Source organism: Vigna umbellata, chromosome 3 (genome assembly GCF_029865625.1).
Source record: "Vigna umbellata cultivar VRB3 chromosome 3, Vumbellata_1.0, whole genome shotgun sequence".
NCBI classification, from domain to species: Eukaryota; Viridiplantae; Streptophyta; class Magnoliopsida; order Fabales; family Fabaceae; genus Vigna; species Vigna umbellata.
The window spans coordinates 35,630,952-35,658,828 of record NC_142167.1 but is presented as its reverse complement, the minus strand read 5'-3'; the positions used below and the strand labels follow the sequence as shown (position 1 = coordinate 35,658,828).

Sequence of the window (27,877 nt, the reverse complement as noted above, 5' to 3'; positions counted from 1 at the left end):
ATAGATGAATAAGTAGGAGTTAATCTACCTTAAGAGAATGATGATGCAACCCTAGTTCTTAGTTTGGAGTTACTTTTTTAGTAATATCTTTTAAGAGATATTTTATTTCATGTTATAATATTTAAATTTATAGAATTCTATATCTTGCTTATGTTATTGTTATAATTATTTTTGGATGATGGTAATAATCTTCTCTAGTTATGAATTATTTATTTTTGAATATTAATTAATAATATTTATTAAAAATGGGATATTACAAAAATAAATCATCAATATTTTTACGTAAAAGGATTCATATATTTTGTATAGAAAAGTGTATATCATTTATTAAATTATTTAATAAAAAACTTTAGACATTCTAATAACTTAATTCACTTGTTTTAGAAATTTTAAAAATATAATACCACACAAAATTTATTCCTCCACATTTTGTTTAAAACTGGAAAAAGAAATTAAAGAAATAACTATTGTGTCAAACATTTGAAAAATCATAAAGTTAGGAAGAAAGTTGTCACAACTTGATTTTACTGAATTATTACAACATTCTTAGAAACATCTGATTATGTGAAATTATTAATTAGCACAGAGATGATTTTCAATATTTTAATATAGAAAATAATTTCCATTAAAAAAATTGAATATTGAAAGAATATTTATTTATAATATAAAGTTCTCAATGCATAAATATTTTATTAATATAACTAACAAATTCATTATAAAATAGTTAACTAAATTTAAATTGAAATTATTATTAAAGTTGAGATGGCCGAGTTGGTCTAAGGCGCCAGATTAAGGTTCTGGTCCGAAAGGGCGTGGGTTCAAATCCCACTCTCAACAATTTAATTTTTCTTTCCATAAAGTAATTTAAAATATTCCTTTTATGTTGAGTTATATTATAATTTCTATTAAACTTATTATTAGAAAAATATTTTACGCACCTTTCAAAAAATACATAGAGAAATATTTAGTTTAAGAAAAAAAAAAACAATTTTCTTTTATAATAATTTAGAACAAAAAGTATATTTAATTTTTAAAATGATACTAAAAATAGTATATATATATATATATATATATATATATATATATATATATATATATTAAAGGATTATCTAAACAATTTATACAATGAATAACTTTTATAAATGTGGGTTAAATGTAGGATACCAAAGTTAGCCATTAATACGCTCTGTTTATTTGTGATTGAAATGTTTTTGCTCGGCCATGTCCAATTGATATTGGTTTAGACTTGTGGAAGTGTAAGCTTGGCAAAAAGATTATTGTTTTTAAATATTCACCTCAAACAGCCTCAACTTCAAAAGAAAAGAGATAAACATCATTTTATTTTACCAAATTTGTAACACCTTGCACCTTAACATCTAAATAAGAAATTTATCAAAAAAATATTTTAAAAAGTATAATTTATCCATGGTTATAGTTCAAAATTCAAAAAATTATTTGATTTAAGGATTAAGGTGATAGATGTAGTATGTTTTTAGAAGCTTATTTCACACTCTAGATACTTATTTTGAATATTTAATTGTTTCTAATAATAAGCACATTTCATCTTGTAGACTAATTTGCAACTAACAACCTTTTTGTTTGGTGGCAATCAAACCAATGACCAAGTTTGATTCCTCTCAAGAGTCTGAATCTCCCCTACTGCCAATGATCATGTTAACAAGCCTCTTAGAAAGAGGTAGGCTCAATGATGGTAGATAAAGATATGCAAAAAGCAGTGTGAAAGTCAAAACAATTAGAATAAGACAAGTATGACTGTAAAGAATAACGAGTGTAGTAGGAAGTATTAGCAAAAGAAATATGTGAACAATCATAGTCAAACAAATAAGCATGTGGTTTCCTAAGTTTACTTGAAAGTCTAGCAGGTTGATCAACATGTTGCACAAAATCATTAGAATCATCATTGAATTACATAACTGATCAACAACAATAGAATCATTATTAGTAGAAACATGGTTAGAAGTAATATGAGAAACTGTGAACTAGGTGTATCAAAGAATCAAATGATTGTTGAGATGCAGTCGTACCAGTGTTGTGATTATGAGAAACTGTGTTTAAATTATATGATATATATATATATATATATATATATATATATATATATATATATATGTTTTATGTTGATATTTAATATTGGAAGTAATCAAAATTATATTAATAGTAATGTTTAAACAACTACAAATAGAAATAATTAAGTGATAAATAATGATATCAAAGCAATAACTAATGTCTTTAAAATTAATTTATGTGATCGTTCATATTGCATGAAAGGAAAATAGAATGATGTAGAAGGAAGGAAGAAAAGAAAGAAAAGCACAATATTGTTATGTTCTATTATATATGACTAATTTGATAACTAAATTCTCAATTAAAAAATAAATTACTAAAACAGATTATTATTATTATAAAATGATAAATTGTGTCTAAAATGATTAAAAATTGTAGTAACTATTAGTTATTGAATGAGTAATGATTTTCTTTTTTAATTTACTGAGTTGATTTGGTGACGAAATTTTTAGTTATTCAAATTGGTCATTATCTTAAAAGATATACAGGAATATGCAGTGTGCATATATATAGATTCAAAAAATATAATTAAGAATATACAGTTTTTCAAATAATCACTTTAGACATAAGTTATTTTGGACTTTTAACGTTTGATCTCTGTCCGACGTCTATATGGGTGACGTTAATGAGACGTCAGACCTATATAGGTCAAACGTCTATATAAACGTCTGATCCATACAGGTCAGACGTCTCTGAGGTTGCTCTTGACTTATGGTGATTTGAGTTTACAACTTTATATTTTAGTTGAAGAGAATGTATTGTACATTTTTTTTATTGGATGGTTTTAAAAACGTAGTGGAGGAATTGGAGGAGTACAAAACGCAAGAAATCACCGCCGAAAAACGCTGCCCAAGGACACGAGAATAATTGCACCAAAACCTAACGAAAACGCATTTTAATCGGTTCAAATTAAAGATAATGCATCAAGAGTGATGTAATCGGAGTAAAATTAATTTAAAACGATGCAAAAGTGAGAAAACGAAACTGAAAAGCATAACCCATAGAGAGAAAACGCGACGAAGATGATGAACAATGAGTGCGCGTAACGGCTGTCTCGCGTTCGCGGTGTTTTAATGCCGACATTTAGACATCGGTTCCCCTAATAACAGACGTCTAAAGTGCTTTAGAAGTCGGAATGGCGGGATCAGATGTCTAAATAGAGTGAAAAAATGACTTTTTAAATTTCTGGGTTGTGTATTTAGACGTCGGTTCCCCCAATAATAAACGTCTAAGATGCTTTAGAAGTCGGAGTGGCGGGATCAGACGTCTAAATGGGGTCAAAAAGTGACTTTTTAAATTCTTGGGTTGTGTATTTAGACGTCGGTTCCCCCGATAACAGACGTCTAAAGTGCTTTAGAAGTCGATTCCCCCCATAACAGACGTCTAAATAGAATAAAAAAATTTTAAACTTTTTCGTTTAGTTTTGACGTCTATTCGGGGGAGCCGACATAAATGAGTATTAAGACATCGGTTCATCCGATAATAGACGTCTAAATTGCTTTAGAAGTCGGAGTGGCGGAATCAAACGTCTAAATGTAGTCAAAAAGTGACTTTTTAAATTCTTAGGTTGTGTATTTAGACGTCGGTTCCCCCAATAACAGACATCTAAAGTGCTTTAGTGGTCGAAGTGGCGGGATCAGACATCTAAATGAAGTTAAAAAGTGACTTTTTAAATTTATAGGTTGTGTATTTAGACGTTGGTTCCCCCGATAATAGACATATAAAGTGTTTTAGAAGTCGGAGTGGCGGGATCAGACGTCTAAATATAGTCAAAAAGTGACATTTTAAATTCTTGGGTTGTGTATTTAGACGTTGGTTCCCCGATAACAGACGTCTAAAGTGCTTAAGAAGTCGGAGTGACGGGATCAAACGTCTAAATGGAGTCAAAAAGTGACTTTTTAAATTTCTAGGTTGTGTATTTAGGCGTCGGTTCCCCCAATAACAGACGTCTAAAGTGCTTTAGAAGTCAGTTCCCCCCATAACAGACGTCTAAATAGAATACATTTTTTTTAACTTTTTCATTTAGTTTTGGCGTCTATTCGGGGGAGCCGACGTAAATGAGTATTTAGACGTCGGGCCCCTCCATAGCCGACATCTATATAGTTATTTTATTTACGAAAAATGCCACCAGTCATTTTTTACGTTGGATATTCGAGGATCAGACGTCTAAAGGGTGACGTTAAAGGTATTTTTTGCACTAGTGAATAGTTTAAACCCAAAGCTGCAACTCTTATATCTCACATCACTAACATCTTTTTATGAGAAGTCTCCAAACGTGCATCCTCATCTATTCACCCCATTAAAATTATCATTGCAAAAAAAGAATACAAAATACAAAACAGACCAACAAGAAATACAAGAAACTAATATATAAATAGGTGCATTGAATAACAAATAAACATGTTATATTCATACTAAAGAATCCACATAGTTATAAAACACAAGTCACACAAGATAAAGAATCTTCTAGACTCAATAATATAAAAAAGCATTGATGTCAGACAACTTGGAAGTTATGCACATGTGGTGGATACCCTTTCACTTGATAAGGTTAATCCCTTACTCTCATAAGAACTACATTGTTCTTTAGACAAAGATCTCCTATTACTCTCACATCCTAATTCATCATTCTCTATTTGAGTACAAACGATTAGTAAAGTCTCAAGATAACCTCCATTTTATGTCTCTACTTTAATGCATACCCTAAGAAACACACATCAAAAGGATTTTCTCCCTGAAATTCCCTATATCATCCATCCTTTCATTTATCATAGTATTCCACTCCAAATTACAAATCCACATCTAATAAACATTATATTTAAGCAAAATGAAGTTGTATGGTATCTTCTAACGACAAAGAATTTTCACCTAACGTCACAAATCCAGAGGCGCCACTGGAGGTTATTGCTCAACCTGGTCAACATGGCTCCCAAAGCGACTTTCTCACCCACCAACCCAAGACTTGTCTCACGAAACTGCCACTAGAGCTCCTAGGATTTAAATCCTGAAAAATGGTGCCCAACAGTAAAAAGTTCCGTCCAACGACAAACCAATCAGAGAACCCCTACATAAGTGGCACTCATCAATCCTGATCAACACTTAGTGGCACCAAGTTAGTGAACTCTCTAACTTTGGTTTCGCTCAGTAAGAAAAACCTTTGCCCAATGATAACTCAATCATTGATCAATCAAAGTAATGCTACTTTACTATAGCAACTTCAGTATTGTCAAATCAATAGTTAACAAATTAGTTACGAAATAGTCAACCATAAGTCGCCTCTCAACAAACATGAAATTGATTTCTAATAAATTAGTTCTTATAAAAACTATACAAAAAAGGTTAATCGAATAAAATAAAAATAATATAAGAAGAAAAGGATAAACAAAATAAGTAAAAGATTAATTAAAAAAATAGTAAATGAAAGAAAGAAATAAAATTAGAAAAATATAAAAAGAGATAAAAATAATAATAAACAAAATAGGTTGATTCCAATACTTTTCCAAGAGTAAGATTCATCATTGATTACTTAAGGATTATTGTTCAATTAATTATTTTCTTATATTTTCAAATTAACTAATGTAAATTCTCAGTTAATTTGTTCATGTTCTCACTATTAACCAAATTAATCATAACAAATTTAACCAAAGTACATTAATTTAACCAAAGTACATTCTTAGTTAAATATTATTATGTCTAATCATGTTTATTCTTTAACCTCTTATATCAAGTAAAAAGCTAATTAATCAAAGAACATTCTTGATTAATTCTTTTTAAAATTTTCACCTTTAATCAAAGTGCATTCTCAATTATTAGCAAAAATTTGTTCAATCACATGAAAGTTTCTAAATTTAATCAAAGTGGATTCTCAATTAAAATTAAAAACCCTTGGACTCAAATTATTGATATGATATGTAGATTTATCACTAGGCTAACTTTGCTATAATATAAAAATTATTACTTTTACTTGATTAAGAAGTAAAAGACATAAATAAAAATAAATCACATTAATAATCAAAAGAACAAACTAATTATTGAATTCTAACCTCATAATTCATTAAAAATTTTAGCAGAATTAACTCTAGAGACTTAACACTCCATTCAATGTAGAAGTAACATAAAAATAGAAAATGAGAGAGTAGAGAATGTGAAAGATGGTAGAGAGGAGGAAATTAGCACCCCGAAAGGGTTCCTAAACTTCCTTAATGTGTTTTCGTAAGTCATTTTATAATTTTGACTGGATTTTGTTTTAGGCTATTCAGATATTGTAATATTATTTTTGAAAGTTTAATCTCTTCTAAATAATTAAATATTTTCAAGATATATTTGATTATGGTAGATATCTAAAAATATTTAAGGACACATTTGTTGGATTAAAAAGACTTGGAAAATAATATATTTTAATAGGTTTAAATCTTCGGATGGTGTTCGTATTTGTACGAGAATCTCAAGTAGATCCTCATATTTCTAACTGTTTCAATTGAGTTCATATATTTGCAAAATATCTTAATTGAATCCAAATATTTAAACAATTAAGCCAATTAAGCCCTGTCCGTTAAGTTTTTACAGATAGGGTTAAAATATGCTAAAGTGGATATGCTGAGGTAAATATTTTATTAAAAAAATTATGCTGCCAATTATGACATGAAATTTAATAAAATAAAAAAATAAAAAAATTATGCGAGCAGCGTTCAGAAAACCCTAAAAGTTTCATTCATCCTCACCAACCGATCAAGTTCCCAAAGAGTCTCTGTGTCAACAGCCTCAATGTCTAGCTCGATATCATCCGCATCGTGCTTCAAATGCCTGTTACTCCTCCTTATGATCTGCACCACTTGTTCCATTTTCTATTCTGGCAAACTTTGTAATCCTAAATCCAACTTGTTTTTCTCTTCAAGTCTCATCTCCCTGTTGTTGGGATTCTTAGCCTTTGGCTTAGGCTGCTTCACAGGCTTAACGGGAGGGTCTCGCATGGGAGAAGGTGTGCGCACGGGGGACTACAGCAAAGTCAAAGGGTGCATTTTTTGTTCCTACACAGATTTACTATAATAGCGCGATTCCTAACATGTATAGTGAAAATCCTCAAGTTATGATCAATCCAACTAACATTGTTGCTTATTATGATGTTCAAGAAGGTAGGTTTGTTTTGGTACCATATGACAGTGAAGCAATTTCTATTTTTCTATTACTGTAAATATTCCTGTCCGACTCTGAGTAATTCCAACATTTCTTTAAATCAATGTGGTTTCCTTTAATTTTCCAGGAGTTGGTTCCAAGCCCATACCTGCTATCAAATTGTGAGGTTAATTCATGTTTTCAAATTGTCCCTAATGCCTTTCGAAGGGGCTCTTAATCGCCTCCGCAAGCTTTGCAAAATCAAATTGGGATTTTTCACTCTCTTAGGGTTCAAGCAAAAAAGAGGGAAAATGGTTTGCATCGAGCTTCTTGCGTCTATGGTGCCTCTCAGTGACGCTGCTTTTGGGTTCTGAATCATCCATTTTCATAATTAACTTTTTATAAGTAATTAAAAGAAAGAAACCTGAGCCGTAAATTATTTCTCCTAAATTTTTTTTCTTTCTAGAATATTTTAAGGAATCCAATTTACCATCTTTCAATCACACGGTACCCACAAAATAATCTCTTTCTTATTTTTCAACTACCTACTCCCTGCAACTTTTGAACAGAACCAGAAATAGAAGAGGGAAGAAGTTCATCCTTGCAACGCGAAATAGCGCAAAAAAAGAGGGAAAAGAAGAAGAACGCTCAAGACGCCGCCACGAGCCACCACAAATGCCGCTTGGTCGCGCTATCACGAAGCCATCGCGATCACTTTCCTTGCGCGAGATAGAAGATCAAAATGAAGGAGAAGAGAACGACCAAGGATTGCCATGTCATAATCTCTTAAATTAAAAAAAATCCACGTAATAAAATATTTTGACATCAGCTAATTAATTATGCAACACGTCAGCACCAACTAATGCCGTTTATGACAACTTAACGGTTAGAGCAAAATTGATTCAATTTTACAAATATTATGACCTAATTGAGACAGTTGAAAATATGAAGACCAACTTGAGATTCTTGTACAAATACGAGGACCATCCAAGGATTTAAACCATTTTAATATTTAATCACATAATTAAATAAAATAATTATTTAAAAATATCAAATAAAATATCTAAAGATATAATTCTCTCAAATTATCTTTTATCATAAAAATTTAATAATTATCAAATCTCGTAGAAAATATTAAAAAAAATGGTAAGGTCTAATTGTTGTTCCTTATTCCTTCTGACTTAGCTAAAATTCTTTCACTTTCATGTTTTTTTGACTTTATGCAATGTTTAGCTTAGATTCTTGTTATTTAGATTATTTAAATTTAGCTATAGTTACAACATCTCAAAATATCAAAATAAAAATTATGTAACTAAAAAAGTTATTTTTAACATAAAGTTGAAGTTGTAGAAATTAGATGTAAAGCAGTAGTTTTCTTAAGATAAAATATAGATGATTTCTGAATATCATAATATAGTCTTTACTAGTAGTGAACTGAATTATAACGGAACCGGACATCCAACATCTCAACAAAAACTAAAACAAACATGGGTAAGATGTTCATAAAGATAAAACGTAAAAGCAGTTGATGAAGTAGTGGGTTGAAATTTCCTCACTCCATGTTTGTGTTTGTTATTTTAATAAGATATATCTAGAAGCTGCTGACACACCCCATCAAATCCCTTTGGAGATACTGGACACAGTTTTCAGGTGGATCATCATACTCCTGGTACACAGGATTAAAAGACGGATCACGAGCATTTTTGGCGAGCCTGTCAGCAACACTGTTGGCCATGGTGTTGATAACAACAAGCCTCACTTCCCCCTCAAAACGGGCTAGCTTCTCCTTTATCTGTTCCACCACATCGTAATCTTCGTGATTGGGCTTAACCCCGTTCTCCACCATGCTCACCGCCGAGTTATGGTCTGATTCCAAAACCACTTTCTTAAGCTTCATGCGTGAAGCAAACTGCAGCCCCGTGAGAATGGCTTGTAACTCTGTCTGGTGCGCTTTCAAAGATGAGTCCAGTTTTTTAGCAAAGCCACGCACCCAGTTTACTGATGAATCTCTCACAACCCCTCCACAACCTGCAGAGGGTCCATTGGAAAGGTCTTGCGAATCATGCGAACCATCCACGTTCAGCTTCACCCAACCAGCCTCAGGTTTCTTCCACTTCGCATATCAATGTTAGGAATGTAAATTGCTTTCAAATCATGTGGGTGTGAAAAAATTAATGGTGGCGCCATTGTATACATGAGGTGAAATCCATAAAACAAGTATTGTGAGTGAAGAGAAAAAGAAATTATCATACCTCCAGGGCGGCGCCACCCTTATTATAAAGCTGTTCTTCTCTCTCACGCCTTGCGCCAAACGCTGCTTCATGCTCGGAGTTAGCAGATGATGATGAGAGAACGGCATATATACCGCCGGCTACGGCGACGGTAGCGGCGGCTGCACTGGCCACTTTCAGAAACCTGGAGGTCCAGCTGCTTCCTTCGTCGTCCTTGCTGCCACTCATATTGATGCTGCAAATGAATGAGTTTGGTTGGATTGTTTGATATATGTGTATGTTTGAGGAGGAAGAGTTTGAGGGCGGAATTTATACTCACACAACACCTTCTCTGTGTCTTCTCCTTCGATGCTAAGTTTCGAATTTTTCCACTTTTACTCTTTTCAAACACCACTCAGTTCTTAAAACAAATCCTCTGGTGGACCCTACTATCGTCTCACACCAAAAAAATAAACTCAAATGAGTTTGGCTCCCACCATTGCCTTGTATTGTAATTAAAAGCACTCAACCACTACACAATAATTCATTAATTTTTTATTATTATTTACATTATATTAATATATATATATATATATATATATATATATATATATATATATATTAAGATAAAATCTCTAAGACAACATCATAAGTTGTATTAGACTCATAATAAAAGTTTATAGTACAATAAACTATTCCACTGTACATCCCAATTTTGTACAAATAAGAATAAAATATAACATTTATTCTTTCCAAGTTATTTTCCAATACATCAATGTGTGTCCTAATAATTTTGTATTGTAGGAATCACATTATTATTAAAAGATAGTTACTATATAAAAGATATTTTTAAAATTGAAATAATTTTTAAAATTGAAATAATTTTTAAAATGTTATATTTTTAAGCAACGATAGTTCCAATATTAAATATTTTATTTTAACCATGTATGATTAACCCGGTTGACTCTCTTTTTTCCTCCTATTAGAATCGTAAGCCTATCTATTGAAATATATTACTTTTATAACAGTTTTTATTTATTTTTTATCACATAATTTTGTTTCAATTTTTTTTATAATAATCCGATATTTTCTTATCTCTTTCTAAAATAGTATAATTCAAAGAACATATTTTTTACTAAGTCAAAATTAATATCATCCTTGTAATTTAAACCGAACTACCAATCAATCACTTACTCTACTCTGTCCAATTATTTTTAATTTATTGATAACTCCTTCGGGAATGTCACCAATAGTTTTATGACAATCTTGCATAATTGTAAAAATCAAATTAAAAAAGAAAAAACAAAGAAATTTCCTAAGTTTCTATCCGATGTTGTCTTTTCTTCGTGCCTTCCTCCTCCTTATTTGGATAAATTTGTTGAAATTTTAATTTATAAGCTTTACAACTTGAATTATTTACTTTGCAGAAACACAAGTCAGCTTTATTTCCTGAGTAATAATATTTGCAAACCATATTTCCATTTCACAATTTGCTTAATTTTAAAAACTGATCTTTCATTTAAAATAGCGAGATGAGAAGTTACAGTTTCCAATTTGTTTAATTTATAATTATTAAATGACACTTCTTTTTATTTCCAACAATTTATAACTTTCAACTTTTATCTCATAAAGATGCTCTTAATTTTTATTTTTACTTTTTTACGTTTTACCAACTTTCATTGGTCAAATGTTCCCGTGAGAATCTTGGTATTAGCATTAGAGTATCCCTTCAATCTTCTTCTATATTTTCAAGTTTGAATAGTGTCAAAACAAAAGATAAAATGTTCAACATCTCACTAGTTCCAAGCTTGTATTGGAAAATGTTTTAACAGTTTGATTTACATGGTTCTGCTTTATGGAGTGGTATTCCTAGTCAAACTTTATGTGGTATTCTAAGTATAATAGGAAACCTAAGATATCTCAAAGAGTCAAATATTCAAAGCACTGTGAATTTTACAACTCTCAATATGGTTGCTTCTTACATTTATATTAAGATGGGTCTTCTGCACTACTTTTCAACAAGATAGGAACACTTTCCAACCTTTATCCATTGTTCTCTCTCACAACTTCTTAGCTGGGGCGAATTTTTCACTTTCCAGTTCTAAGAATTACATTTGATTATATGAAAAAACAATTATTTGATATTTCATATATATATATATATATATATATATATATATATATATATATATATATATATATATATATGTTTTATGTTGATATTTAATATTGGAAGTAATCAAAATTATATTAATAGTAATGTTTAAACAACTACAAATATAAATAATTAAGTGATAAATAATGATATCAAAGCAATAACTAATGTCTTTAAAATTAATTTATGTGATCGTTCATATTGAATAAAAGGAAAAGAAAATGATGCAGAAGGAAGGAAGAAAAGAAAGAAAAACACAATATTGTTATGTACTATTTACAAGATTATATATATATATATATATATATATATATATATATATATATATATATATATATAACTAATTTGATAACTAATTCTCAATTAAAAAAATCAATTACTAAAAAAAGACTATTATTAGAAAACGATATATTGTGTCTAAATGATTAAAAAATATAGTAATTATTAGTTATTGAATGAGTACTGATTTTTTTTTAATTTAATGATTGATTATCAAAGTTTTAGTTATTCAAATTGGTTACTATGTCAATTATGGATACATAAAATATATAATATATGATTAATCTATTACAGTCATATATATATATATATATATATATATATATATATATATATATATATATATCAGAGAATAAAAGTGGGAACAAAATTTAGTATGGGTAAACCTCAATCTTTATTATTCAACTCAACAGTAAATGATTGTGTGTTGTTCAATTTATACAGCAAAGTAAAAACAACAGATTATTCTAGAAAAATTGAATAACCATCCTAACAAACTAAAAAATAAAGCATATAATATACGGTGGGGTAAAGAGAATATTGCCAGCTGTGGAGTAAAACAGAAAACGTCTCTTTCTCATACCTTCCCTCAATATGGGTGGTGAATATTCAACAAGTCCATCTTGAATAAATTAATATTGAAAGATCTAGGATAAAGTGGTTCAGTGAACATGTCTATCAATTGATGCTTTGAAGGATAAGAAAAAATAATGAGTCCATCAAGAACCTTAACAGAAATGAAATGATAATCCACTTTAATATGTTTGGTGCATTCATGAAAGGATGAATTCTTAGCCAATTGAATGACATATTGATTATCATAAAATGTAAGGAAAGGAAGAGGTATTTGAAGATATAAGTCTCAACAATGTACTTTAGCCATTGTAATTCACAAACAACATAGGCTAAAGTTTTATATTCAGCTTCACTAGAGCCTCTAGAAATGGTGGATTGTTTCTTCGATTTCTAGGAGATAAGACAATTACCATAGAATACGCAATAACCAATTGTGGATTTTCTAGAGATACAACAAGTATCCCAATCTGAATCAGAAAACACCTGAAGTTTGTGAGGATTTGTGGAAGGATAGAAAAGGCCTAAACCAGGGCATCCTTTGAGATATTTCAAGATTTTGAATACAACACTGAGATGAGAGGATCTTGGTTTAGACATAAATTGACTAACTTGTTGGACATCAAAAGAAATATCAGGATGGGTATTTGTAAGATACTGCAATTTTCCAATTAATCTCCTATAGGAAGTAGGATCTGGAAGAAGATCACCATCATCATCTTTGAGCTTATCATTAGGGTTCGAAGGAGAGTGGGCAGGCTTGCATCCAGTGAGATCAAATTCAGAAAGAATTTCTAAGCAATATTTTCGTTGATTCAAAATAATGCCCTGTCGTGACCTAGCAACTTCAAAACCAAGAAAATATTTGAGGTTGCCCAAGTCTTTGATTCTGATTTCTGATTTAAAAACTGCTTAACATCAATAATATCATCTATGTTATCACCAATGAGCATTATATCATCAACATAGACCAGCAGAGTTGTAAAAGAAGTAGCAGAGTTGCACATGAGTAATCAGCAGGGCTCTGAGAAAAACCACAGAAAATTAAAGCAGATGTAAGCTTAGAATTCCATTGGCGAGAAGCTTATTTGAGTCCATAGAGAGACTTGTGCAGTTTGCAAACCAAATTAGGTTCTAGGAGGATCAAACATGGAGGAGGTTTCATATAAACTTCTTCATCTAAATCACCATGCAAGAAAGCGTTATCAACGTCAAGCTGGTGTAAGAACCATTTGCGAAACGATAATGGAGAGAAGAAATCTAATTGTTGGACAACTAGTGAAAATGTTTCAAAGAAATTCATGCCTTCGGTTTGTGTGAATCCTTTGGCAACAAGGTGTGCCTTATATCTTTTTATAGACCCAGCTACATTCAATTTAGTCTTGTAGACCCATTTGCAACTAACAACCCTTTTCTTTGGTGGCAATCAAACCAATGACCAAGTTTGATTCCTCTCAAGAGCCTGAATCTCCGCAAGCATGGCCTACTGCCAATGATCATGTTGACAAGCCTCTTTGAAAGAGGTAGGCTCAATGATGGTAGATAAAGACATGCAAAAAGCAGTGTGAGAGTCAGAACAATTGGAATAAGACAAGTATGACTGTAAAGAATAACGAGTGCAATAGGAATATTAACAAAAGAAAGATGTGAACAATCATAGTCAGACAAATAAGCAGGTGGTTTCCTAAGTTTAGTTGAAAGTCTAACACGTTGATCAACATGTTGAACAAAATCATTAGAATCATCATTGAATTGCATAATTGGTTCAACAACAATAGAATCATTATTAGTAGAAACATGGTTAGAAGTAATATGAGAAACTGTGAACTAGGTGTATCAAAGGCAATCAAAGAATCAAATAATTGTTGAGATGCAGTCGTATCAGTGTTGTGATTATGAGAAACTGTATTTTTCTTTAACTATATTATTATTATTAACCCTTCCTTGACTAATCTATATTAAAAATAGAGAAATACTATTTTTAATCAAAAATTATTTTCCTTCCATATTTTTTAGGTCGATTAAATTGCAGTCAAAACTTTATTTAAAAGCAACAAAATTATATAATGAAACTCACTTCACTGACTTCTTTTACCTCTAGTAGGTTTAAACCAATCTACTGAAATAAATTACTTTTATAACAATTTTTATTTTTCTTATCGCATTATTTTGTTTCAGTTTTTCTATATTATAATTTGTTGTGGTTTTTTATCTTCTTCCAATTTAATGTAATTCAAAGAAGATATTTGGTCTAAGTCAAAGTAAACTTGATCCATGTAAACCGAATTTCCAAATTATCAGTCACTGTACTCTGTCCAATCACTATTATACTTGCATTGATAACTGCTTCGTTAACAAGTTTTCTAAATTCTTGCATAATTGTGAAAATCAAATTAAAAATGAAAAAGCAAAGAAGCTTCGAAAGTTCATCCGGTGAAGCTTTTTTTACGTCCCTTCCTCTTCTCACTGTTCAAATTTTTTTCTTTGAAAAGATAAAATGGAAAGTGTTCTTTCTTAATTATTCTTGTGTCAACTTTTCTTCTTTTCTTATCTGGATATTTATCTTTCTACAATTGAATAAAGATGGCTGATATACTTTCCAAATTACTCAAATGCATAAATTTATATTATTTATCTCTGTATTATTAATAAAATAATTATGATATTTATAAACCCTCACCTAAAGGGATTAAGGTGGGTCTAGTCTTTCATTATCTCATACTCCAATTCTTTGATCTAAAATATACTAAAGTTAAAAAATTATGACCGAATAAAATAGACTGACTTGTGGTCAAATAGAAAACGTCCGCTTGTGTCCATTGAAAAGGTTTGTTAAGTTTTATATTCACAACATATAATCGGCTTGGTAAGTACATAAAATTTTGGTTTTGGATGCATTTAGAAGAGTATAAATTATATTGTTTCAATAATTGCTTATGTATAAGTATAATTAATTATTGAAAATTCTTCTCTAATTTGTGTGCTTTAATTTCGCTTAGAATCTTTTTCTACCGCACTAGGCGTCTTTCTTTTTTGTTTTCCAATAAATATAGGAATCTTCTATTCATTCAAAAATATAGAATTGTATTATTTTCTTCTTTTTAATAAATGAAGCTTTATTTCCTTTCTTTCATTTTCACTATTACATGCTTTTTGGATACTCGAGGAAAATAATTAAATAAAATAAAAATAATTTTTGTTATAGCTTTTGCATGTTAAGAGTGTTATTTTGGTGCATAGAATTGATTATCGCAGTATTATATCTTCCTATCTACTCCCATATCACACACATTATAGGATAATCGTCACAAACACAAACAAATAAAGGTGAGCTAAGAAAACAAACAATAACAATCATAAACTACATAATAAGACAAGTAATACAATCTAACTAATAATAATCTTGTATCAATTTCCTCACAACGTCTAATGTTCCCGAAACTATATCCCTATTGGGTGGTTGAGTACCATCTCGCTAAAGACTCATTTCTCCTATTCATCAAGGTCTTACAAGTAAAAACTTTGGTACTACACACACCAAGTATTATACTCATCATCAAGCTAAATTACACGGCTAAACATATTTCCCCTCTTCTCTACATCTTACAAGATTTGCTTTTGGTACCACTCCATAAGGCTTCTTACCAATGAATGTATCTTATGTGTATATAAACTCATGTCCATCTCTATTTTATCTGATGTGGAACTTTGTTTATACCCAACAAATAGATGAATAAATAGGAGTTAATCTACCTTAAGAGAGTGATGATGCAACCCTAGTTCTTAGTTTGGAGTTACTTTTTTAGTAATATCTTTTAAGAGATATTTTATTGCATGTTATAATATTTAAATTTATAGAATTGTATATCTTGTTATGTGTTATTGTTATAATTATTTTTGGATGATGGTAATAATCTTCTCTAGTTATGAATTATTTATTTTTGAATATTAATAAATAATATTTATTAAAAATGGGATATTACAAAAATAAATCATCAATATTTTTACGTAAAAGGATTCATATATTTTGTATAGAAAAGTGTATATCATTTATTAAATTATTTAATAAAAAACTTTAGACATTCTAATAACTTAATTCACTTGTTTTAGAAATTTTAAAAATGATAATACCACACAAAATTTATTCCTCCACGTTTTGTTTAAAACTGGAAAAAGAAATTAAAGAAATAACTATTGTGTCAAACATTTGAAAAATCATAAAGTTAGGAAGAAAGTTGTCACAATTTGATTTTACTGAATTATTACAACATTCTTAGAAACATTGATTATGTGAAATTATTAATTAGCACAGAGATGATTTTCAATATTTTAATATAGAAAATAATTTCCATTAAAAAAATTGAATATTAAAAGAATATTTATTTATAATATAAAGTTCTCAATGAATAAATATTTTATTAATATATATGATTCTCAATAATTTCAATTAATTTATATTTTATGTGAACTAACAAATTCATTATAAAATAGTTAAGTAAAAATTAAATTGAATTTATTATCAAAGTTGAGACGGCCGAGTTGGTCTAAGGCGCCAGATTAAGGTTCTGGTCCGAAAGGGCGTGGGTTCAAATCCCACTCTCAACAATTCAATTTTGTTTTTTCTTTTATTTTCCAATAAATATAGGAAATGAAGCTTTGTTTCCTTTTTTTCATTTTCATTATTACATGCTTTTTGGATACTCGAGGAAAATAATTAAATAAAATAAAAATAATTTTTGTTATAGCTTTTGCATGTTAAGAGTGTTATTTTGGTGCATAGAATTGATTATCGCGGTATTATATCTTCCTATCTACTCCCATATAACACACATTATACGATAATCGTCACAAACATAAACAAATAAAGGTGAGCTAAGAAAACAAACAATAACAATCATAAACTACATAATAAGACAAGTAATACAATCTAACTAATAACCATCTTGTATCAATTTCCTCACAATTGTCTAATGTTCCCGAAACTATATCCCTATAGAGTGGTTAAGTAATTTCTCTTATTCCTCAAGGTCTTACAAGTAAACACTTTGGTGCTACACACACCAAGTATTATACTCATCATCAAGCTAAATTACAGCTTGGGCTAAACATCTTTATCCTCTTCTCTACATCTTACAAGATTTGCTTTTGGTATCACTCCATAAGGTTTCTTACCAATGGACGTTTCTTATCTGTATATAAACTCATATTCATCTCTTATTTTATCTTATGTGGAACTTTGTTTGTACCCAACAAGTAGATGAATAAGTAGGAGTTAATCTACCTTAAGAGAGTGATGATGCAACCCTAGTTCTTAGTTTGGAGTTACTTTTTTAGTAATATATTTTAAGAGATATTTTATTTCATATTATAATATTTAAATTTATAGAATTGTACATCTTACTTATGTCTTATTGTTATAATTATTTTTGGATGATGGTAATAATCTTCTCGGTAATAATCTCCTCTAGTTATGAATTATTTATTTTTGAATATTAATTAATAATATTCTATTAAAAATGGGATATTACAAAAATAAATCATCAATATTTTTACGTAAAAAGATTCATATATTTTGTATAGAAAAGTGTATATCATTTATTAAATTATTTAATAAAAAACTTTAGACATTCTAATAACTTAATTCACTTGTTTTAGAAATTTTAAAAATGATAAATACCACACAAAATTTATTCCTCCACATTTTTGTTTAAAATTGGAAAAAGAAATTAAAGAAATAACTATTATTACAACATTCTTAGAAACATCTGATTATGTGAAATTATTAATTAGCACAGAGATGATTTTCAATATTTTAATATATAAAATAATTCCCATTAAAAAAATTAAATATTGAAATAATATTTAATTATAATATAAAGTTCTCAATGCATAAATATTTTATTAATATATATGATTCTCAATAATTTCAATTAATTTGATTTGTTTTATGAACTAACAAATTCATTGTAAAATAGTTAAGTAAAATTTAAATTGGATTTATTATCAAGGTTGAGATGGCCGAGTTGGTCTAAGGCGCCAGCTGTTCTTTTTTCTCTTCCCCATAAAGAAAAAATTTTAGAATAATAAATTTCATAATTTAGTTTAAGAAAAAAAAACAATTTTCTCTTATAATAATTTAGAACCAAAAGTATATTTAATTTTAAAAATCATACTAAAAATAGTCTATATATATTAAAGGATTATCTAAACAATTTATGCAATGAATAACTTTTAAATGTGGATTAAATGTAGGATACCAAAGCTAGCCATTAATACGCTCTGTTTAATTGTGATTGAAATGTTTTTGCTGGACCATGTCCAATTGATATTGGTTTAGACTTGTGGAAGTGTAAGCTTGGCAAAAAGATTCTTGTTTTTAAATATTCTCCTCAAACAGCCTCAACTTCAAAAGAAAGAGATAAACATCATTTTATTTTACCAAATTTGTAACACCTTGCACATTAACATCTAAATAAGAAATTTATAAAAAAATAGTTTAAAAAGTGTAATTTATCCATGGTTATAGTTCGAAATTCAAAAAATTATTTGATTTAAGGATTAAAGTGATAGATGTAGTTATGTTTTAGAAACTTATTTCACACTCTACATAATTATTTTGAATATTTAACTGTTTTTAATAATAAGCACATTTCATTTTGTCCTAATAAAAAAATTATATTTCATTTCTCTAGAATTAAAAATTATTAATTTTAATACCTATAAAATGAGTAATTTTTTCAGTTTTTGGTCTCATAATGCTTTCTCCAACTTTTGAAATTACAGTTCTAGGTATAAACAGTTAAATTGAAGTATATAAATTGATTTCTAAAATATAAAATATAATATTTAAATATTAGATGTGGATATATTATATATCACAAACATTAGTGGGTCAATTAACCTTATATAAAGCACACAAGTCATTGACAACTACCTTAATTTTTCTGAACTCAAAGAACGAATGTGATTGTATTTCGTATATGAAGCGTCATTATCATCCCTGCAATTGGAAGGTTTGGAAAACTGCAGATGTTGGGGTCTCAACAAGCCTTGACCCTGCCAAAGCCTTAGCTTTTCAGTGGCATCTCTCAATCTGATTCTTCACTATTAGCATTCTGCTTGAAGAAAAATGAGAGGCCAAACTTGGTTATAATTTTGGAGCATTGCAGATTAGCTTAGAAAATGTCAGTCAACATGTTTGGTAGGTCAGAATAAACCAGTTCGTCTTCTTGCATCTCTAGGCACATCTTTTCCTGTTGATGGCAATGGGTTTACGGAGTGCATTCCTCAAACTGACATGATTTTCTTCACAATGAATTTTAATGCATGTATTTTCCTTGAAAAAAATGTGTGCAAATGATTAGCAAGATGAGAGGACAATAATATCAATATTACTGTCCATCTGGAAAAAAAAAATGGCATTTCTAATAAGAAACAAAATCTTCACATATTTTATAGTCCATTAACCTATTATCTGCAGTAGATTTTGGGGGAATGAACGGGGGAGGCTACTAATAGATACAGTTAAGATATGAATACCAACAATGAGCTACGATTCTATGAAGCAAAAGCGCTTCAATTATAACACCAATTACGGACGATCACATTTAATCAGTTGTTAGCTTTAGTGACAAGAAGTCAACAGAAACTTATCCTTCAAGCGAGAGATGAGCTTGAACTTCTCCTCGGCCTCAACCTGTGCACGAACGTCAGTTTTTGATGCACGATCAGGATGAAACGTAAACAATGCACGTTTATAGGCTGCTTGAACCTGAAATGTCCATCAACAGACAAATATTAGCATCAAAAACAGCAAAAGGCTTTCGGTAAATCAGAAGTCGGAACCACGATTATCTGACACATAATTATAGATGTATGTGTGTGTTGTTTCGTTCTATCTAAAGGGTAAATGGTCAATTTAGTCATGAGTGTGCAGTGCTGTCAATTTAGCTTAATCAGATATAGTTTCCGGTTATGTTGTTGAAATATAATGTATTTTTAGAGTGGGCTTGTGGGCTTTTTAGAGTGGGCTTTTCAGGAGCTTTATGTTTTTCCTTTTTTATGTTGATCTACTATCCCTTAAATAGGGTAATATGTGTATTAGGAAAGGAGTGCAGTAATAATAAAAATATTTTCAGTTTCTCCTAATTTTAAGTTGGTATCGAGAGCCAATTAGGGTTTGGTGCCGCAGCCTTTCCGCTCCTCCGCTGCCGTTGTCCGCTGCTTGCCACTGTCCAGTGCCGCTGTCTATCACCGCTGTCCGCAGTCGCCGTCCGCCGTCACCGCTGCCACCGCCGTCCGCCACCTGTGCCGCAGTTTTTTCTCCGACGAAGTCAAGGGTTAGGTGCGCCTCGACGAGCTCGACCCATCCCTGGTGGTTGCCGCTTCTTTCCGGCCAGTCTTGAGTGCGTGGGCTTCACGCGCCGCCTTTTCCGTGCCGGAACATCACCAAGGCACTGCCGGTCGTTTTGCCTCAGTCTCCTGAGTGTGTTGTGGTCACTGTTTTGCCGTTCCGTTGACCGTAGCTCCGATTAGGATTTCTTCCCATAATCAGTTTTTCTCTCTTTTGTTTGGCAATAGAATGACTTCTGGTTTTGGAACACCTTCTCCGTCTGCTACCCCTACCATTACTTCTGCAAAACTAAATTCAAAAAACTATCTATCATGGTCTTCTTTCGTGGAGTTATGGTTTCTTGGTCAAGGATACCATGATCATCTTGAACAAGATATTTCCACCGTACTTGATGAAGAGAAATCTCAATGGCAAAAGCTTGATTTTCAATTATGTGTTGTCATATGGCAATATGTTGAACAAGAGGTCTTAGAAATTTTGAGAGCTTACAAAACGTGCTCCTCTTTTTTGAAAAAAAGCACTGGATATCTTTGCTAATGATGTGCAACGTCTCTTTGATGCAACTCAAAGAGTGACTTCCCTCAAACAAGCCAATCATGATATGGTTGCTCACATACGAAAGGCTTGTGCTGCCGTAGAAGAATTGAAGAATTTCTTTGTGGCTGATTCTTTAGAAGGCATAAATAAGAAGCTTGATAAGTTTTACATGATCTTAATTCTAAGAAGTCTATACTCAGATTTTGATCATGTTCGTGATCAAATGTTAGCTGGTGATCAAGTCCCATCAATGGACAACCTAGTTACTCGACTCCTTCAAGTACCTTCATTAGTTAAAGACGAAAATTCAATTGATGGTATTGAAACATCAACTATGGTAGCACCACAAGGAAGAGGAGGAAGCAGAAGCAACCGAGGAGGACGTGGTGGTCGTAGTATGCATCCTCAATGCACATATTGTAAGAAAATAGGCCATACTCGAGAGAAATGTTATGCCTTATGGGAGATCTCCTCCTTCTCTGCATAGGTTTGTAGCAGGGGAAACCTTAGTGGAAGCGCTGAAATAGCTAAAGTTTAGCACGTGCTCAAGAACTGATGGTGCATCAGGCCAACAGAACAAGGAGACTAGTAGATGTAGAGGTTGGAGATTGGGTGTACTTAAAGATTAGACCGCACAGGCAGACGTCTACGCCCACTAGACTACATCCTATGCTAGTTCCTCAGTATTTTGGGCCTTTCCAAGTCACACAGAAGGTCGAAGAGGTGGCTTTTAGGCTCCAATTGCTAGATATCGCACGAATACATCCAGTGTTCCATGTATCCCAGTTGAAGAAGGTAGTAGGGGAAAGAAGTGTGGAGAAGGAATTGCTAACAAACTTGCAAGGGGAGGGGCTGTCTTTTTGGCCTATCAGAATTTTGGATAGAAGACCGGCCTAACAAGGAGAGGACGAGGTGCAACAAGTGTTAATAGAATGGCAAGAGGGGGGACCAAATGGAGCAATTTGGGAGGATGCAATAACTATCAAAGAGCAATATCCAGATTTCAACCTTGAGGACAAGGTTGATCATCAGGCGGTGGGTAATGTTAGGGGTTGGAAGGTATATGAGAGAAAAAGGTATAGGAGATAAGGAGAAGGTCGAACGGTGGAAGGCGGGAGACCAAGCTGAACGGTGGAAAGCGGGGAGAGTCCAGACCGAAGCGGGGAGAGGTCAAGCCGAACGGTGGAAGACGGTGAGGAGTCGAGCCGAACGACCAAAGGCGGTGAGAGCTTGAGTGGAACGATGGGAAACAGTGAAGACTGAGTCGAGCGGTTGAAGAGTGACTATCCTAACTGGGACAGCAGTTAGGATAGGCGGGAAATATTTAGTAATATTTATAGTAAATAGAGTTATATCCTAGGGAAATATTCAGTACAAGTTAATTACAGTAATTAGAGCTATATCCTAGGGAAATATTCAATATAAGTTAATTATAGTAAATAGAACTATATTCTAGGAAAATATTTAATATAAATAAAGCCTAGACGCTAGGGTGGAGGGCATGCTTTTGATTATTGAGTTTTGTTGACAGGCAACTAGAGTCCTGTGAGGGAGGTTATGCTGCCAGTTATCTTTGTTTACTTTTGATTATTCAAATATTACCATCAATAAAGAAGATTCACTCATCCACTATCATTCATTCATTGTTCTGTTACGTGTTGTGAGTGTGTGAGAAGTTGTTCTGGTTAGGTTTCGTACTCAGGTACGTAACAGATATGAATAAAGAAGACAAACACCCTTGAATGCTCATCTCCACGTCATCCTCTGGCTAGTTTTCCATGACCGAAACAGACAATAATGCCAAAAAAGATCGTGATAATGAAATTTGTCACCTTTAGTACAACTGTTTTAAGGACAGGGTTAGCACTAATGAAGAAAAAAATAATATAACGATAAGCACTTTTGTACAAATGTTGTCAGGGGAGTATTAACTAACCAGATTTCTTAATAGAAAATATCTAATAGCAACCATGATCTCAAAATTTAATTATGTGTTTAAGTGATTTCATTTGAACAATGCATAATATAAATATACTAAATAATATAAAAAGTATATAGCATAGCATTCAAACAATACGGACTCTAAATTGTCAAGTTTGATCAAGAATGATATATTATTAAAATATATATATATATATATATATATATATATATATAAACACAACTTGCCTCATTGGGCAAAGGGGTAAAGCTTCCTCCCACATGTATTCCTAGGCCACGAAGCAATGAGGTCATATCATGGCATCGCATCTCCAAATGATTAAGCCCTTTCCGTATTTCAACCCGCAGTTGCTCTTTCAGGTTCATAAATTCTTCATCCTGAATTCGGCATTATTTGCCACAGATCAGAAAGAAAAATAATCGGTTAGTAAAAAAATTCAATGATTTATATTATGTCCAGAGTGAGCATCAAAGGAGACATTCAACTGGTCATGCATAATTAAAAGGTGAAGGAATTTCTAGAAGGTAAATTGAAGGATAATTAGCAGAAGAAATAGCTTCAGTGCAAACTAAAAAAATAATTGCAACCTTCTTTTGGGATTCTCTCACTTCTTCAATGCGTTCCTTTTGCCTTCTTTGCATATCCAGTTCGCGCTTTTCAGCCTTTCTTCTTTTTCGTAACATCTGTGCTTCCTCTGCCTGAAAAGAAAAGCACACAAAATCTCAATATAATGAATCACATGACATCATAATCATACTTGATAAAGATATAAAGAGATTAGAATGAATTTGAGAGAGTATGTTTCCATCTGTTAGAATTTCATATTTATAATCATTTTGGATACATCAATACCCATTTAAGAGATGAGAATTCTAGTAAAACACGTGATGGCTCTTCCAGAAAGCTTGCCCAAGCTGGGAAGAATCATGAACAAAATACAGACCCAAAGACACAAGGAGAGACATGAAATAAAGGTTCATCAAGAAAGAGTATAGTATATGGAATGTAATTGTCAAGAGAGGAAGAGGGCATTCCCCCAGTGATGGCCTAGTACAGTAGCACCAAGCAACATGGTAGGAACAGTTTCAACAAAGTACATATTTTCTTTTCTGCTATATCATTTAGTTGAGATGTATGAGGACAAGTGGAATAATGTAAATGCCACTTGAACTTAAAATAGTAAAAAAGTAAGAAGAAAATTATTATTTGGAATTATCACTCCCAAATTTGGAAACTTAGCCAAACAGATTCTGATTTCATTAATCTCAAACACAAAGATAGACAATAATTCAAATCAACCTTTCATTAAAAACCAAGTACAACGAGAATGTTCATCCTTCCATAAATGTAACAAAATATCACATAAGGGTTCCTCTGGCACCACAATGAATTTGGAAAGATTAGGTGTTTTGCTTTGAATTACTTAAAAAGATGTCTATTATGCAGCCCTGATCCAAACTACGAGTTCCTTATATATTCTGTAACCAATTTTTCTCTTTGTGGCAAGTTTTGGTTCAGCTGATCTTGAGAAAATAATACCTGACTTTTGGCAGCTTTGTGAGAGAGCTTACGCAAAATAAGAGGTTATTTCCCGAAAATAAACCAATAAATATAAAGTTCAACACCAACAAAAGCTTAAATATAAAGTTAGATTTTTCTGAACAATAAACTAGACATTTAAAGGGAATTGGCATTTACACAACTAATTGGCCCCTCGTCAACTTGTAAGACCCCAAAAACACATTTTGAAGAGCAAGGACATCTAAGGGCATAAATCAAAAGAGAATGAGGAGACCCTAGGAAGAGCTTTTGTTGAGCTTATTAGGGCTTATTTTAACATATAAGCACTTCTTCAGCTGAAAAAGTGTTCGTTTAAATGTACATTTTAGCTTATTTATGAAGCTTATCTAATGGCCGCACAACCAATTTTCCCATCTAACTATATATGCCCTTTTTAGCTTATTTGTGAAGCTAACCTAAAGGCAGCACAACCAATTTTCCCCGCCAACTATATATGCACTTTTCAGCTTATTTGTGACGCTCCCGCAAAGGTAGCACAACCAATTTTCCTGTCTCAAAGAGTGAGAGCACGAAGCACACGCATTTGAAGAGACGAGATCATAAATTGAAAGACTTTCCCCCAAGATTATTTGGCTCATCTTATCATATATTGAAAGACCTTCGTCTATTAAATTGAGTACTTGTAAAACTGGTACTACAGTCATCAGCTCTTAACTGTTAATAAGCCTCTTACCCAAACAAGTGCATAAAACATTTAAATAATGAGATGTTTGTATTACCTGAATTTGTAATTGGAGCTGCCTTGATGCCCATTCCTCTTCCATTGCTTGCTTATATTCATCAGTCTCCTTAAGCTTTTCTCTTTCATTAATTATATCTCTCTCATTTGAAGTAGTGCCAGTAAGGCCACAATGATGATCATTTAAAGCAGGCCCATCACAATTAACATGTCTTTCATCAGTAAAGGCACACTTAGAATTCGTATCAAATAAAGAGTCAGCCTTACTCTTCAATGTAGGTTCAGGATTGGTAACTCGATTTTTATGTGCCTCTTTATTGAACCTTGAAACACCAGTAACATCACTACAGAAATCGTTGCTCTCATTCTGGGTGCCAGGAGAAAAATCTTTGCTTCTTGTACTTCTTCTGTGCTCAATTTCGCAGCTTTGGTGCAATGATTGCATTTCCGTCTCTGTGAATTCAAACAAAGAAGATTTAAAAGTCTCCCAGTCAGAAGGAAAGGAAGATTGATTCTTCTCAACATTTTCACCATTAGTGGGACAAAAATGAGTTGCACCCCCAGCACTCTCCCGATTCCTATTTTTCTCATCAATATCAGTGCATACAGTATTGTTAAAATGTAATCCAGAAGAACTAGCATGCTCATCATAACAAGGTTGGTCATTAAACCCAGTGCGTTTTCTCTTAACCGAAATTTTTTCCCACTGTTCCCGATCCATGAGTTCGCAATCAGAGCAATCACTATCTGATGACTCACTTTCAGACCCATCCAAACCGTAGCGATTTCTTGAAGTACCCTCTCCGGGCCCTGCTTTCCGATTTTTTACCCCATCAAATTCAGACTCCTTTTCACGGACACCATTTTCATCAACATCTATGTCAATAGAATCTCGCACAGCACTTGAGTCTGGAGAAGACATTTTGGTAGATGAGGCATCGCTATCCAATTCCCCAACACCTCCAGCAACAACTCCAGGAATCTCCGCATCATCACTTTCCTCATCATCGTCATCATCAATGCTTATAACACTCTGTGGCGTACATACCCGGTCTCTACTCGGGGCACCGGATCCATGCGACTTAGACATGAACTCAGGGTAATCTATGATCACCACCTCATCAACTTGATCACTGTCTACATCAATAAACACAATTTTTCTAAAATCCTCTCTCTTCCCAGAACAAGTCTTGGGCTGAAAGTGCTCTCTTGAGACGCCTTTTCCCGTCATCTATCTATATCTGCAAACCAATAATCACACCCACAAACAGATAGTTATTCAGAAAAAAAGATCTCGAATATCCAATATCTCACGACAGAAAAAAATAAAATAAAATAAAGCACGCAAATACTTCATTTAATCAAAAGTTGACTAAGAACACACTATCCGTAACCCTACAGCAAATAATCCACACTAACATTCTAAGAACCGAACAAAAACCCTAATTAAAGTGCAAGAAATGGGTGAAGTGAAAAGGAAAACATGCATGGAATCGACCACATTCGAGAAAATTGGGGAAAATAAAATGTGAAACGGAACCCTACCTCGATAAAACAATCGAATCGAAATCGAGACCGAAGAAGCTTACGAGCGTAGAGAGGAAGATTGTGAAATTGGAGATGGAATTGGGTGAAAGAGAGAAAAGGAAGAAATAGAGCATAAGAATTGCTGAAAACTGAACGAAGGTAGGTCAACTCAGAACACGAAAACTTTTGATTGTTTGAAATTTTGGATTTGGTTTTCCAATTACGCATCCCGTTTTGCCTCTTAGTCACGCACTACCCCCATTTTAGTTATGTGTATTTTATTCCAAGGCTCCTCTTCGCACAGTTATGTCTACACCATCGCTTCTGGCCCTCGGATGTAATTGCAAATATGAGATTTGATGGTAAATAAATAAATTTCTTTACATATAGGAAAATCCCAAAATTTAATTTTTTATTTTGAAGGTTGTGTTAGGGTAAAGTCACGCAGCATACAACTTCATGAAATCGTCTCACTCCACGACTTATCTAAATATGTAATTTAAAATTTTCTTTCCAATAAATCTCACTCTATTTTGTTAAATTACCAAAAAAACTCTAAAATTCACTTTAAAATTATAATATCTTAATTTAAAAAGTATAATAATAATAAAGAGAATGTCTTATAATAAAAAGTATAATATCTTAATAGTATCTACAATTTGAGTCATCGAATGTCTTAGTCGCCTAGTGGCTTGAATTGTCTTAGATCCTCTAATGTTGGAATTGGTTTTACAAATCAACATAATAAAGAGATTTTTTTTTCAATTTTAGAAAACCATATATATCACCATTTGAGACTTGTTTCAATTTTTTCAAAAGTGGTCATACATCAAACTCATGTTAT

At 31.9% G+C, this 27,877-nt stretch overlaps 1 protein-coding gene and 2 non-coding genes across 4 annotated transcripts; 2 read left to right on the top strand and 1 right to left on the bottom strand.

The window, feature by feature from the left end:
- The first annotated feature begins 756 nt into the window (after positions 1-756).
- Positions 757-837, top strand: TRNAL-AAG (transfer RNA leucine (anticodon AAG)). Its single transcript has one exon. It is a non-coding gene; the product is annotated as a tRNA-Leu (tRNA).
- Positions 838-16,938: 16,101 nt separating this feature from the next.
- On the top strand, positions 16,939-17,019 carry TRNAL-AAG (transfer RNA leucine (anticodon AAG)). The gene has a single exon. It is a non-coding gene; the product is annotated as a tRNA-Leu (tRNA).
- A 2,213-nt stretch (positions 17,020-19,232) lies between these two features.
- On the bottom strand, positions 19,233-27,333 carry LOC148202423 (uncharacterized). 2 transcript variants are annotated; one of them, XR_015785155.1, is made up of 6 exons: positions 27,052-27,333; positions 25,547-26,747; positions 23,834-23,944; positions 23,474-23,623; positions 19,632-20,185; positions 19,233-19,529 (listed from the first exon to the last, which is right to left on the bottom strand). XR_015785155.1 is itself a non-coding variant. In XM_088110431.1 (5 exons), the coding sequence occupies exons 2-5, from the start codon at positions 26,735-26,737 to the stop codon at positions 20,039-20,041; spliced, it is 1,599 nt and encodes a 532-aa protein (XP_087966557.1). In that variant the 5' UTR covers positions 26,738-26,747; positions 27,052-27,333; the 3' UTR covers positions 19,233-20,038. The 2 variants fall into 2 exon arrangements, 1 of the variants encoding a protein (XP_087966557.1); XM_088110431.1 differs by having other exon boundaries at positions 19,233-20,185.
- Positions 27,334-27,877: the final 544 nt, after the last annotated feature.